Source organism: Frankliniella occidentalis, unplaced genomic scaffold (assembly GCF_000697945.3).
Source record: "Frankliniella occidentalis isolate FOCC.00 unplaced genomic scaffold, Focc_3.1 Scaffold101, whole genome shotgun sequence".
Taxonomy (NCBI): domain Eukaryota; kingdom Metazoa; phylum Arthropoda; class Insecta; order Thysanoptera; family Thripidae; genus Frankliniella; species Frankliniella occidentalis.
The window spans coordinates 1-12,069 of NW_026267230.1; the positions used below are offsets into that span (position 1 = coordinate 1).

General features: G+C 37.6%; 1 protein-coding gene across 2 annotated transcripts in view; it reads right to left on the minus strand.

Moving 5' to 3' along the window:
* Nucleotides 1–1,042: 1,042 nt before the first annotated feature.
* The window catches only part of LOC113202081 (kinesin-like protein KIF21A), a 46,171-nt gene continuing 35,144 nt past the window's right edge, over nt 1,043–12,069 (minus strand). The window contains exons 3-28 of one of the 2 annotated variants that reach the window (XM_052269751.1): nt 11,798–12,020; nt 11,446–11,685; nt 11,143–11,361; nt 10,895–11,056; nt 10,694–10,802; nt 10,398–10,600; nt 10,121–10,310; nt 9,888–10,040; nt 9,611–9,814; nt 9,298–9,534; nt 9,011–9,213; nt 8,692–8,941; nt 8,483–8,603; nt 7,992–8,358; nt 7,687–7,865; nt 7,259–7,549; nt 6,936–7,094; nt 5,314–5,479; nt 5,123–5,228; nt 4,868–5,045; nt 4,627–4,791; nt 4,426–4,546; nt 4,175–4,345; nt 3,897–4,096; nt 3,700–3,788; nt 1,043–2,861 (exon numbers count right to left, since the gene is read on the minus strand). In XM_052269751.1, the coding sequence (XP_052125711.1) occupies nt 3,704–3,788; nt 3,897–4,096; nt 4,175–4,345; nt 4,426–4,546; nt 4,627–4,791; nt 4,868–5,045; nt 5,123–5,228; nt 5,314–5,479; nt 6,936–7,094; nt 7,259–7,549; nt 7,687–7,865; nt 7,992–8,358; nt 8,483–8,603; nt 8,692–8,941; nt 9,011–9,213; nt 9,298–9,534; nt 9,611–9,814; nt 9,888–10,040; nt 10,121–10,310; nt 10,398–10,600; nt 10,694–10,802; nt 10,895–11,056; nt 11,143–11,361; nt 11,446–11,685; nt 11,798–12,020 (4,702 nt within the window). In that variant the 3' untranslated portion in view covers nt 1,043–2,861; nt 3,700–3,703. The remainder of the gene's footprint in view (nt 2,862–3,699; nt 3,789–3,896; nt 4,097–4,174; nt 4,346–4,425; nt 4,547–4,626; nt 4,792–4,867; nt 5,046–5,122; nt 5,229–5,313; nt 5,480–6,935; nt 7,095–7,258; nt 7,550–7,686; nt 7,866–7,991; nt 8,359–8,482; nt 8,604–8,691; nt 8,942–9,010; nt 9,214–9,297; nt 9,535–9,610; nt 9,815–9,887; nt 10,041–10,120; nt 10,311–10,397; nt 10,601–10,693; nt 10,803–10,894; nt 11,057–11,142; nt 11,362–11,445; nt 11,686–11,797; nt 12,021–12,069) is intronic. The other variant, XM_052269752.1, reaches the window with a different exon arrangement.

The window sequence follows — 12,069 nt, forward strand, 5'->3', positions numbered from 1 at the left end:
GCCTTGGCAGAGCATTTAAATTTAAATTCAGATTCAGATTTCTATTTAATCTAGAAATTTAAGTTGGCTCAGCCAACCAGCAGGTGTGAGATGATGCTTTACACTGAAAATAAGTTGTTAATACTAAATAAACCAAACAAGCAAAATGCCGCAGACAGGAGGGGGATTACGGAGCTCCCTCACTGCGATTCGCCTGCGCCTTCTAAGTGCCCCCCTCTACCCCCCTCACCCTGTTTCAGGGCGTTTAGAAGGCGCAGGCGAACTGAAGTCAGGGAGCTCCGTAATGCCCCTCCAGGACAGGTAACAGGTAGGTAAACGAAGCCTGCTTCGGATTACTTCGGATCAGACTTCGTAGTCGTAGTGTGATGGGGGGGGGGGGATAACCCAGCGCGCTATTCAAACCGTCCGCACCGCGCATTTAGGGAAAGGAAAGGGCTGGAGAAAAGGGAAGGGATTTTACGCCAATAACTGCGTTAAGGGCATTTGGGTAATGTTCATTAAATTGCAGGGGTTTGCGCTGGAAGCCACCAAGCCGAATGGTTACGAATATCGGAAAATCCTTTGAAAGGGTCCCAGAAGCGTCACTGCATTAAATGCGCTTCAATGCGCATAGAAATTCACATAGAAGGTGACACATTGGTGATGTATTAAATGCGCGTAGTTTGCACTAAAGGCGCATGAAATGCGCATTGAATACTGTAATGCGCTTTAAAAGCGAACTTGGACAAGTGTTGGCCAACTCTTTGATTTTTGCCTGCGACTGGAGGACCCAGTCAAACGGACTTAGTCAAATTAACATCATTTTGATGTCATGGTCAAGATTTTGTCATTTTCGTTTTACGTTTTGGTATCATTTAATTTAATGATCAAAATGAGAAGGGTAGCTAAAATTTGACATGTGATTCCTACACAATAACATGTCGATTGGCTTCGAAAAAAACATTTCCGACAGTGATTGTGACTGCAACTCTGAGATCACTGATCACTGATGAGAAGACAGACGGGCCGAAGCACTAGAAACAAAGAAATAAAATAATAAAAGTTTGTGTATATGATATCATTTTAATTGGGTAGCATAGATCAGAACAAATACTACAAGAAAAGAAACATTACGATGAGCAATAATTAAAACAGGCTTTGGAATGATAACAAACAAAATTAATAAATAAATATAATGAACGCAACATAAAATATATGTACAACATTTTCCGTAAAATATTTGTTCAAAAGAAACTAAGCAAGAATTATGACTAGTACGAAACATGCTCAATGTGATGTAATATTTTTCTCTATGTTTTCATTCATATATGTACTTTTCATACAGTATCATGCTTACGCAGTATTTTCAAAAATGAGATCTCAACTTGGTCCAATTTTAGATGTACTTGCACTCAAAAATATCTGTGAGCTTTGTCAAAGCTGTAGAAACATAAAGTTACTTTGTTCTTCAAACTAAGATTCATCTTTAAAAAAGAGGAAAACACAGATGGGGTAGGTTTAAAGTAAACCACTTCTTCTTATTGTTGACATGGTGTCTGACTAAGTCATTTGGGTTTCCAGATAATTATTAGTATTTAATCAGAGTGAAGGGGAGCAATAAGAGACATAATAAAATATTGTAAGGCTCAGAATACTGCAAAATACTCCACCAGTCTACTAATCAGCTGCCAAGACAGATAATAAAATTTAAAAATCAGGGCAGATGTTCTGGACGACAAAAGTAAACCGTGCTTAATCGAATGGGCCCTCAATCATTTCTTTTAGACTAGCGTCATTCCGTTTATCGCCGTTCTTTTCGAAAGTTCTAGATTTTAGGCATTATCATTATTCTCAGCAGATTTGGCCACACTTAGCCAAGAAAATACAAATCACACATTTCCTACTTACAAGAGGTCAGTCTTACAGAAATTAAAAATTAGGCACCTACTAAATTGATTTGTAAAACCATAACTACTAAGTAAATTCATAAGTCTAAACCTGCACAAACATTGTTCAAATATCTAAAGTGGCAAGAACGTCAAATACTAGACGGTGAAAAAGACAAATCAAATCAAGGAAAAACAAAGAAAAGCAAGGGGCAGTTCTCACAAAATACATGCACTTGACAATTTCAATCCTTATCACAAAGTGAGCACACAGAACACAATGTTTGCTACTCGTTTATAAATAAACTGGAACATTACATACATTCTGTATTCCTTGAGCAACAAGTTAAGACCATTACTAATTTTTTAACACCCTGAACTGTAGATGTCATTTACTTTACATTAGATTCATCACAAATTGTTAATGCTACATATTTCTATGAAACTAGCACATACTATGTATCTCTGAAAAATAATCTATTGCTATAGGAACTCATGAAAGCCCAGTTTGTGGCCAACATTTTTGTAAGTATAATACATCTTACATGTAATTAACAGGTCAATAATAATAACCAACTTCATGAATGCATGATAACTAATTAGTTCCTGATTGACAAAGACATAAAACATCTTCCATCAAAATTTAAAAGAGATCCATCACAGATGGATACATTTCAAAATTATCATTTCAGTCAAATTTAGATACTATAAGTTGATCTCTAGATACTCTTAACTATCACATTATTGTAATTATAAAGATGTAAAATCACATTCTCAAAGACCATTCATCACAAAGTATTTCCAATCAAAATCATAAATACTGCAGTAAGATATGCATTCTTCAAACTTAAACTTGATTGAGAAGTGATTACATGATTTGAACTTCATGCCCAAACATCTTTGAAAAATGAGGCTCAAAAGATAATTTAAGCTTCTATTACATCAGGTGACGAATCAAATCTGCTATTAATTCTCCAAAACCGAATGGTGTTGTCACTGCAAAGAATAAAGGAAAATGTTAGAATACAAGCAACCATAAAATAATCATGAGCACATGCTTTGATACAGGCAAAACCTTCAGAGAACACAACAAAAATATAATAAATAAACCAAATGTGCTGCGTGCTGCAAAAAGAAAGAGTCAACAACATCCGTGTGACACTGCAAAAGCATGCTTTGTCAGTAAGCCATAATGGGAGAAAAGGGGAACATCTGAAATTAGAAGAGGATCATTATTGATTTAGGCACAGGAATGTAAAAGGACCCTTAATGTTTTCTTAGATAAGTACATAGATCAAATCGATCATGCATAAATTAGGAAAAGTACTTGTAGATATTCTACACAAATGTAAATGAGTACTAATTTGTATTTTTGTAAATAGCCTGTTTTGAAGAATTCCAAGCATACTTAATCATTTAACATACAACTGGAATCACCCTTCTTCTCAGTACCAATATTAATATTACCAGTGTGTACACATTAGAGCTTACTCATGGTCATGGATAATGGCAAAAAAATCTGGAGTGTTCTCTAGGAAAAGCTGAGGGCAGAGCAAAAGTAATAATGCAAAGGACCAAATAAAATAGAGCTGAAAAAAAAATTGGGGAACATGCTACAGAAAATAGTGTGCTTGCCACTAATACTACAACAAGTTGAACAAAATAAAAAATTTTATAAGCTGTAGAAATGTTCTTGGCTTTGCCATTCATGAGAGACAACAAAATATCTGACATGCTACAGCAGCCTGATTTGTTTTAAAAGTTAAAGCGCTTCATCATCAGTGTTGAAAAAGCTAAATGATATCAAAAGTTGAAGAAATTTAAAAATAAATACCAGATCACAAAGACAACTCAAAGACATGACCTGTGGACATAGTCATGGCATAATTTTGCGCCAGACGCCACATTTTCACTTTCCCTGAGCTGTGAGGAAGGACAACAACAAAATAGACAGAGCCGTTAGAGTTTATCACCACATTGAAATCTCTGAGGTGCTAGCTACTCTCTTACAGTACAAGTGGACATTTTTACCTTGATGCTGTGAAGATTTGTGTTGAGTTGGTGGTGACAGAATTGATTGCATGAGAGTGAGCTTTTAATTCTCCTAATAATGTACACATATCTGCATTCCACAGTTTTAAGGTACCACCTCTGCAGCCTGACAGCAATAATGGACCACCGGGAATGAAAGCCAGACTTAAAACCCAATCCTTGTGAGCATTGTTCATTGACTGCAAAAAGTAATACAAAGTTAAAGTAACCCTTATTATGATTTTCTGATACTAAAAGACTAGTGGGGAATAATTTACCTGTATCAGCTCTGGTTTTGACAAATCCCACTTTTTAATGCACGAGTCTCTAGAGCCGGAGAAAAGAATCCCTCCACTCATTGCTAATGATTGTACACCGTCATAGTGGGGAGGATCCAATTTCACTCTTGGCGTTAGAACACCTTCGTTTTGATCAATTACTTCAAACACCTGCAAGTTTAAAATAAAAGTAGGATGAATTTAACCTTTTCACTTGAAGTTATGTATACAGAAGTCTTTGAAGAACACACCTTAATGTAGTGATCTCTTGAACCAGTTATAACTACATCCTCATGTGGTGAAACTCTCCCCACAGCTAGACAGGAAACAGCAGCTTGATGTCCACCATTAAGCTTAGCAAGCTCAGTAAATCTGATGAACAATTGGAAGTCAGGTACTCACACTCTAAAAAGCACAAACAGACCCATGTACATATCAAGGGCAGTACTTACGTTCGCAGATCCCAAACACCAACTCTGTCTCCAGCTGCAGAATACAGAACCTCTCCACTCTGATTAAGAGCTATATCATTGATCATACATTCTCCAGGAGGAATTTGTAGTGCTCTCACAGTATTGGTGAATGAAAGAGACCCATTTGTTGATTGCCCTGAAGAACTACATAGAAAAAATCAGATATTAGCCTGTTTATAAGCAGCTCTACAAGTTTACAATGAGCAGTCAAACTTCTTACCTGAGAGTTTTAATACATGCACTAGCTCTCATGTCCCAAACCTTTATATATGCTGAAGACACACTAAAAATAAGCCTCCGGTTTGGATCATATTTAACAGCAACAACATTTTTTGGATGACCCGTAAGAGTCAAAGTCTCCCTTCCAGAATGCAAATCCCACACCTTCACAGTCAAATCTGGAAATAAATACAAGTGTGAGAAAATAAAGAAGCATTTATGGTGCAAGTGTGTGTGTACTATGTGAAAAAAATACCTTTAGAAGAACTAAACATGAGATCATCAGTTGCAGCAACAGAGAGAACAGCACTCTTATGACCTTCAGCTACATGAGTACAAACAAGAGGAGCCTTCATTGAGACCTAATAAAATGATAAAAATTAATATTTCTTAGACTCAAAACAGAACAGGAAAACAATGACGGAAGTTGTAAAATAAGACACATACCCTGCCTGGGAAAGGTGTGATGGTTCCATGGTCTTGATGGTCACTGCTTTGCATTGTGCTGGAAGTCAATCTTGAGAAAACATTGACATCCCTGTCCCTATCTCTTGAGTTGAGACGACGGTAAGTTGGCGGGGAGTTAGGTGGACTTTTGTCCAGATCTTGCTCCCTGTTAAGAGTGTTAGTTTGTGTTAAAAAAGTTAAAAAAAAAATCTCCAGCTAAAGTTAATTTCATTAAAACATCTTCAAGTGATGTCAATTTATAATACATTTTCTGGAGACAAGACAGATAAAAAATTGTAAAGTGATAATGGTATGGTGCAAAAGTGGGTGGGAGATAAAAACCAACATAGAAGGGCTAGGGAAAAGGCAGACCTGTAGCGTGCAAATACAACAACTGGACAAAAAGCAGCACAAAAGCTACCCTCACCTCATTCTTTCCACATACAAGACAGAAAAATAATTTGTGGGAAGAAAAAGCGGCATGCTCACAAATAATCAATCCTGCATGTTGAGCTGTACCAGTCAAGTCCTTGCATGCAGATATGTACAGAGAGACTTCTGACATTGATCTAAATCAAAGTGTAGCAGAAAAATAAAACATGCATATAAAAAGTAGAGTTTCAAAAACAAATTTTATTTTCACAAATTAAAGCAAAAATATACAGGGACATAAGAAAACTTCAAGAGCCAATTGAGATGGTACAAATCAAATAAACACACATCAACCTTTAACTATAAAATTCATAGAAAAATGTCCTATTTGAATTACAACTGGATGATATATATTGAATTTAAATCTATTATTGTGATCTTTAGTATATGAAAAAAATGATGAAAACCAGCAGAAATATGAACCAAACTCCAGAGCCCAAATTCAAACAGCTCTGGGTTGGTAAGAAATGTGTTATATAACAGCTGGTTAAATTAGAATCTTTGCGCTTCTTCAAATGACAATGGGAACTCCCTGATTTGCTCTTTTAAATGTATTTATATTATTATAGTATATGTATAATATAAAATAAATTGATTCACAAATTGTTCAGTATCACATTAGTTACCATCTTTGGGTGGAGGGAAGTAAATACTTGTTTTCACATGCCTACAGAAACAATACATGTTTCCAAAGAGAATCATATATAAAACAGACAGTGGAAGTGAAGAAGATCTACGCATATATACTGTAGCATGCATTATATGGTATAATATAATATACCTCAGAAAGATCTACAAGGATAACTCAAATAAAAGAAGAACATATCTACAAAGAATATCTCATACAAAATACAAAAATAAATTAGTGAATCTTCATCAAAGGCCTACAAAAAGATGACAGGTAAAAGTGAACAAAAAAAAGTTGTCTCCATTTCCTGTTTTTTTCCCCCTCAATACAAATTTAACTTCTACATTAGAGGATTTTCAAATCAACGTAGCCTGAACTATGCATGCATGGTGCATGGGTCTTCAAATTGGAACCTACTTGAGAAGGTCTTGAGTTTCATGTTTACAGGAAGTTGTGCAAGTATCTACCAACCAACACAATCATGCAGTCTAATTTTGGTGCTATAATGTAGAATTTACACACATACACACAAATATCTTCAAATATCATGCAACAAACTCACATGGAGCCAGGTTTGCCAATCAAGTTTCCAGGACCCAGGACAATTGTGCGGCGGTTGATGCGGGGTGATGTTGAATCTTGGCGATCATAAGTCTTTCGTTGCATGACTGGAGATGCTTTAACCTCTGTCAAGGCTGGCTTTAGATTCATCCCCATATTCCTGTAGAAAGAGGGATCATGAAATAGTAAAAAGAGACTGCACTACAATAAATCATGAATCATGGAAGATACTGTAGAATAGCTTCCTGTCACCAAAAATTAAGGACTAAAACAGTAATCATACACACAAACAAGTTTACATTCTAAATTCTCAAGAAGACTGACCTTAATGACCCAGGAGCACTAGGAATACGTTGTATAGATTTTGCAGATGGTGGGGGCATTAAAGAATCACTTGATGTAAGAACCGCCTCTCGAGGACCAGAGGACAAACCAACAGAACTTGTCATTGAAGTGGTCATTGAACTTGCCACCGATGAGCTACCTACAGAGCTAGTGCTGACAGAATGGCCTAAGGGTGTTGGATACAGTAAGTCTTCAGGCAAAGCAGTTCGTCTTCGGATTTTGGGACCTGCGCCACTTACACTGCTTGTTCCCTTTGAGTTGCCATTTACACTGAATGCACAAAAAGTGAGAGATGCATAAGCAAACAAATTGTGCTTCAAAAGTGATACTGAACACAGTATTACAAAATGCTCCAAAGCTACTACATTGGCAAATACAACACAATTTTGATAAGCATTTTCACTTACTTGTCAACAGGGGAAGAGGAACGAGTTGAAGCAGCTGAGCTTGAAGAAGAACCACCAACAGCTCCCCCACTGCCATTTGTACTACCTGAGGCAGTGAGTTTTGATGATAGAATGTCAAGCTCATTGTTTCTGCACATGTGCTGCAGGAGTTGTTCTTGGAGATGGTTTGACTGTTCAAGCTAAAAACAAAAAAAAAAAACAACAAAAAAAAATTATTATGAAGTACTATGTAACTATTTAAAATAGTTTTGCAAGCTACAACCAGAAATACTTAGGAAATAAAATCAAATTGGAAAATAACTGACCTCATTCAGCCTTGCTTCTAGTTCTTTCACTGATAGCTCTCGCTGGGCAGCAATATAGCTTTGGTTTACTGTCATGTTGTAGAGTTTTTCTATCAAGTACCCTGCTTCTTCCAAATCAGTCATACTCATTGTTAATGAGGTGACATCAAAGGAATCAAATGTATCCTTACTCTCCTCCAGTTGCATAATACTGTGCTGAGCTTCAGTTATATTATCTTGGACATAATCAATGTTAGCCTGAAGATCCTCAATCTCATCTTCAAGTTCTTTAACCACAATTGGTTCATGTTTGTGAATGCGAGCTGAATCTCGTTTGCGAATTTTTAAATCCAATGTTTTACTGAGTGCTTCCCGCTCATTTAATAGCCTGCAACAGATGAAATTATGCATCAATTTAGCAAAGAATTTTCGCGTCTGGCGTGGTCCAAAACGAGTGTTTTTTCCCCACCAGACGAGGTGCAGTGCACTCCACAAATAACTACCGTACATACCTCTCCATATCTCTCTCCATGGCTGCGACAGTTCTCTTATTAAGGGCAACCTTGTTAATATTCTTTTCCACACTTTGCCACTTTTGCTTGGCCACTCGAGGTGAAAATGCACTCTTTTTTGCTAAAATAAATATTTCTCGATTTTAGAAGTAAGTAAGTAAGAATTAAATATGAAGTAATAATAATAAAATGTATTTCCAATTTCATACAATGTCTTTCTCCAACACGACCAGCTGCTTTGTTGCTAAGGCCTGGCTTTGCGAGGCGTCTTAACATGGTCACTTCTTCCTGTTTGCGTTTCAAAACAATTTCCTTTTGTCTTTTTTCAGCTTCCAATGTACGAATTTGGTTTTCATGACGACGTGAGTCTTTCTTCAACTGCGCTATCTCGCGATTTCGCCTTGCTTCAGTGTTCTTATGCCTCTGACTTTCTTCCCTCATTTGGTTTAACAGTTTCACCTAAATTCAAAAGAAAATTACAGCTTCTGAACTCATGAAATATAGTTCATATATAAATGAAATACTAACCTTGGTCTTTTTCATATCAGCTAGATCCGTCCGAAGTGTTTTAAGTTGAGTCTCATACTGAGTTTGACTTCGAACAAGACGATCATGTTCCTTTTTAGCTGATTGCAACCTGGTAACTTCTTTTTGCATATTTGAAAGTTTACGTTCATATTCTTCTTTAACTTTCTTGGCTTTATCTGTCTGTTGGTTGTTATGGCCGCCAACTAGCACATGAAAATAATTACAAACAATTAAACTATAAATCCTGAATTGTTACAAAATTTAGTAACTTGAATATAATACAGTACCTATAGAAGCAAGGACTTTGTCTCTTTCTTCTTGAGTAGCTCTTATCCTGGTCTGAAGCTGAGCTAGTTTTTCCTCATAGTGTTGTTTCATTGAATTTAAACGTCTTTGAGAAAGTTCCAGTTCCTCAATCAACTTTTGTTTAATATCAATTTCTGATGTGAGTTCAGCTAATTCAACTTTAATTTGGGTTGAGGCTTTTTCTTCTGAATCAGTATCACTATCAGAATCATCATTTCCTGAGAATAATAATATTTTTAGTATTTGCAAGTATTAAGGAGTCGTTTTTGTTTTCTTTTTTAAGGATAAATTTACCATCATCATCACTATCCAAATCAGGAGCTTCCATGAGTTGACCATCATTTCCCTCTTTCCCTGCATCATTGTCTTTAGTGGCAGGACAAGGAGGACGGCCTTTTGTGGCTAAAATATCTAAGTCTCTCTTCAAGTCCCGTTTTGCTTCTTGAATCAATCCATTTGTATCAGTTTCAAATCCAAAACCATGATCAAAACTGTGACCTAAACGTGTAAATGAAAATTATATAGGGTTTTTACTTCATAGCCAGGTGAGGGTACATATAAGAGAACAAACCTGTCATGGCTGCTCGAGGGCTTAGTGACGCCCTAATCTGGCTTTGTTTGCGCAACTGTTTGCATATAGCCTCAGATTCTAACAGTTTTACCCTCAGCTCTTCGATTTCCTTGATATAGTGTTTGACCATTTCCGTGACATCTGAATCAGAACCTAAAGGGGAAAAAATTATGATTAAATCAACAATAAAGACAATCTATGAGAAAAACTAAAATCATGAATTTTTTTGTCACCAGAATTAATCCATGTTCCAGTCGCTTTTTCAGCCAGTAATAATGTGTTCTTCTGAGTGAGAGTATCTATGGTTTCTTGCATGGCTTTGACACGAGTTCGTAAGTTATTTATCTCAGACTGAAGCATGGTGTTTTCGTGATACATATCATTTACGGTCTCAATTCCATCTTCCCCTAAAACGCGTTTTCCCTTGATAAAAAAAAGACGAACAATTACTTTACATGCAAACTTGCACCTATGCTTCACAGCATTTTCTTCTCTTTATAATAAACTTACCTGCTTGTACTCTAACAATTCCAATTCAAGTCTCTGAATCTCACCCCTCAGAATAGCAATAGTACGAGAACTTTTATCTTGATTGAGGACAACCTTGTTGCGAATATTACGAGCTCTGTTTGCATACTTAAGTGTGTTCAGTGTCTCCATAAAGTCTCTATCACTAGGTGAAACACAAGCTATCATCACAGTGCGGCTATTCCCTAAAACAAAAACAGATATACACCATACATTAAAGAATAATGTTGCATATTAAAGATTGTTGCATACATACTAGAAACCTGTAGTGTACATACCTCCAAGAGAATCCTGTAATAGTCTTGTGAGCTTGGAATCTCTATACGGTACATGTAGCGCTCTTTTAGACTTATCACCAAGTGCAGAAATTACATTTCCCAATGCAAGCTGTAAGCAAATGAAAAATAAGAAAATGTTGTTTTCAAGGTGACAAAGCGTAGAATCTAGTCGGATAAGAATTTTTGGGAATCAGAACTCACTAAACCACAGTTAATTGATATGCCTTCTCTTGCTCGTTCCCCAGTTGCTCCCGTGCGCTTCAGCCTTTCAGAGCCAGCAAGATCAACAAAGTGAAATTTGGCAGTTAACATCTCACACTCATTGGCCGTCTCTGTACCTCCATTGACAAAATCTTCATTTCCCTACAAAAATAAATACAAGTGTGCAATTTAACTTGCTTTCTACATTTTATATCTTGAAAGCTCAAGCTTATTTGGATTCTTCTTACCTCAATTTTAACAACTCTCTCTTGTTTTATGTAAATTGTAAAAATGGCATGTGATCTAGATGACTGTGAATTCATTTGAGTTGAAGCTGTTGTTCTTGAAAGAGCTCCCAGTCTAAGACATTGAAGAGCCTCTTCTGGTGTTTGCACAGCCTTGGTTGTAACTCCCACAAGATAAATACCACCTTCAGGATATTCGTGGATCTTTATGGCCTTTTTGTTCTGCGGAAACAATAAACAAAAACCCATGACGAATTGAAACCTTAGGCCGCAAAGTGAAATGAAAATGAGAGGACAGCAACTCACCTTATTACAGTAATGTTCCGAGGGATTGAACAAGTCGATTATCTCCTCGTTGTACAACTCCAAGAATTGGCACACAATTTTGAACTCGGGTGCTGGGGCTCCACTCTCCCTGGCGCGCTCCGTTCTGGCCGAGATGCCGTTGAAGAGGTGGTGGATGGCGCGCGGGATGATGCCCACATCGTCGGCCTGGAGCTCCACGTCGAACCCGGTTCCCATGGTGTAGGTCTTCCCCGATCCGGTCTAAGGAGATACAAAACAAGGGTATACGTGTAAAACAAACAGAAGAAAAGGAGAGAAACATTGGGTGTTTACTTCTCCCTTGCGATCGAAACTGGGCCACTGGGCCACGTACCTGTCCGTAGGCCAGCACGGTGGCGTTGTAGCCGTCCAGGGAGCTTTCGACCAGGTCGTGCACGCACGTATCGTACACGCTGGGCTGGTCCTGGCCGATATCGAAGACATAGTCGTACGTGAAGGCCTTGTCGGAGCCGAGCGTCACCTGGGGCTCGCCGGGCGTCACCGACGTGCACACGCGGCACGCGTCGATCACCTCGCGGGCGATCTGCGGCCGGACCCTGCGGGACAGACGGAAGAGCACTCATCAGCACGGGCACCAGCCATTCA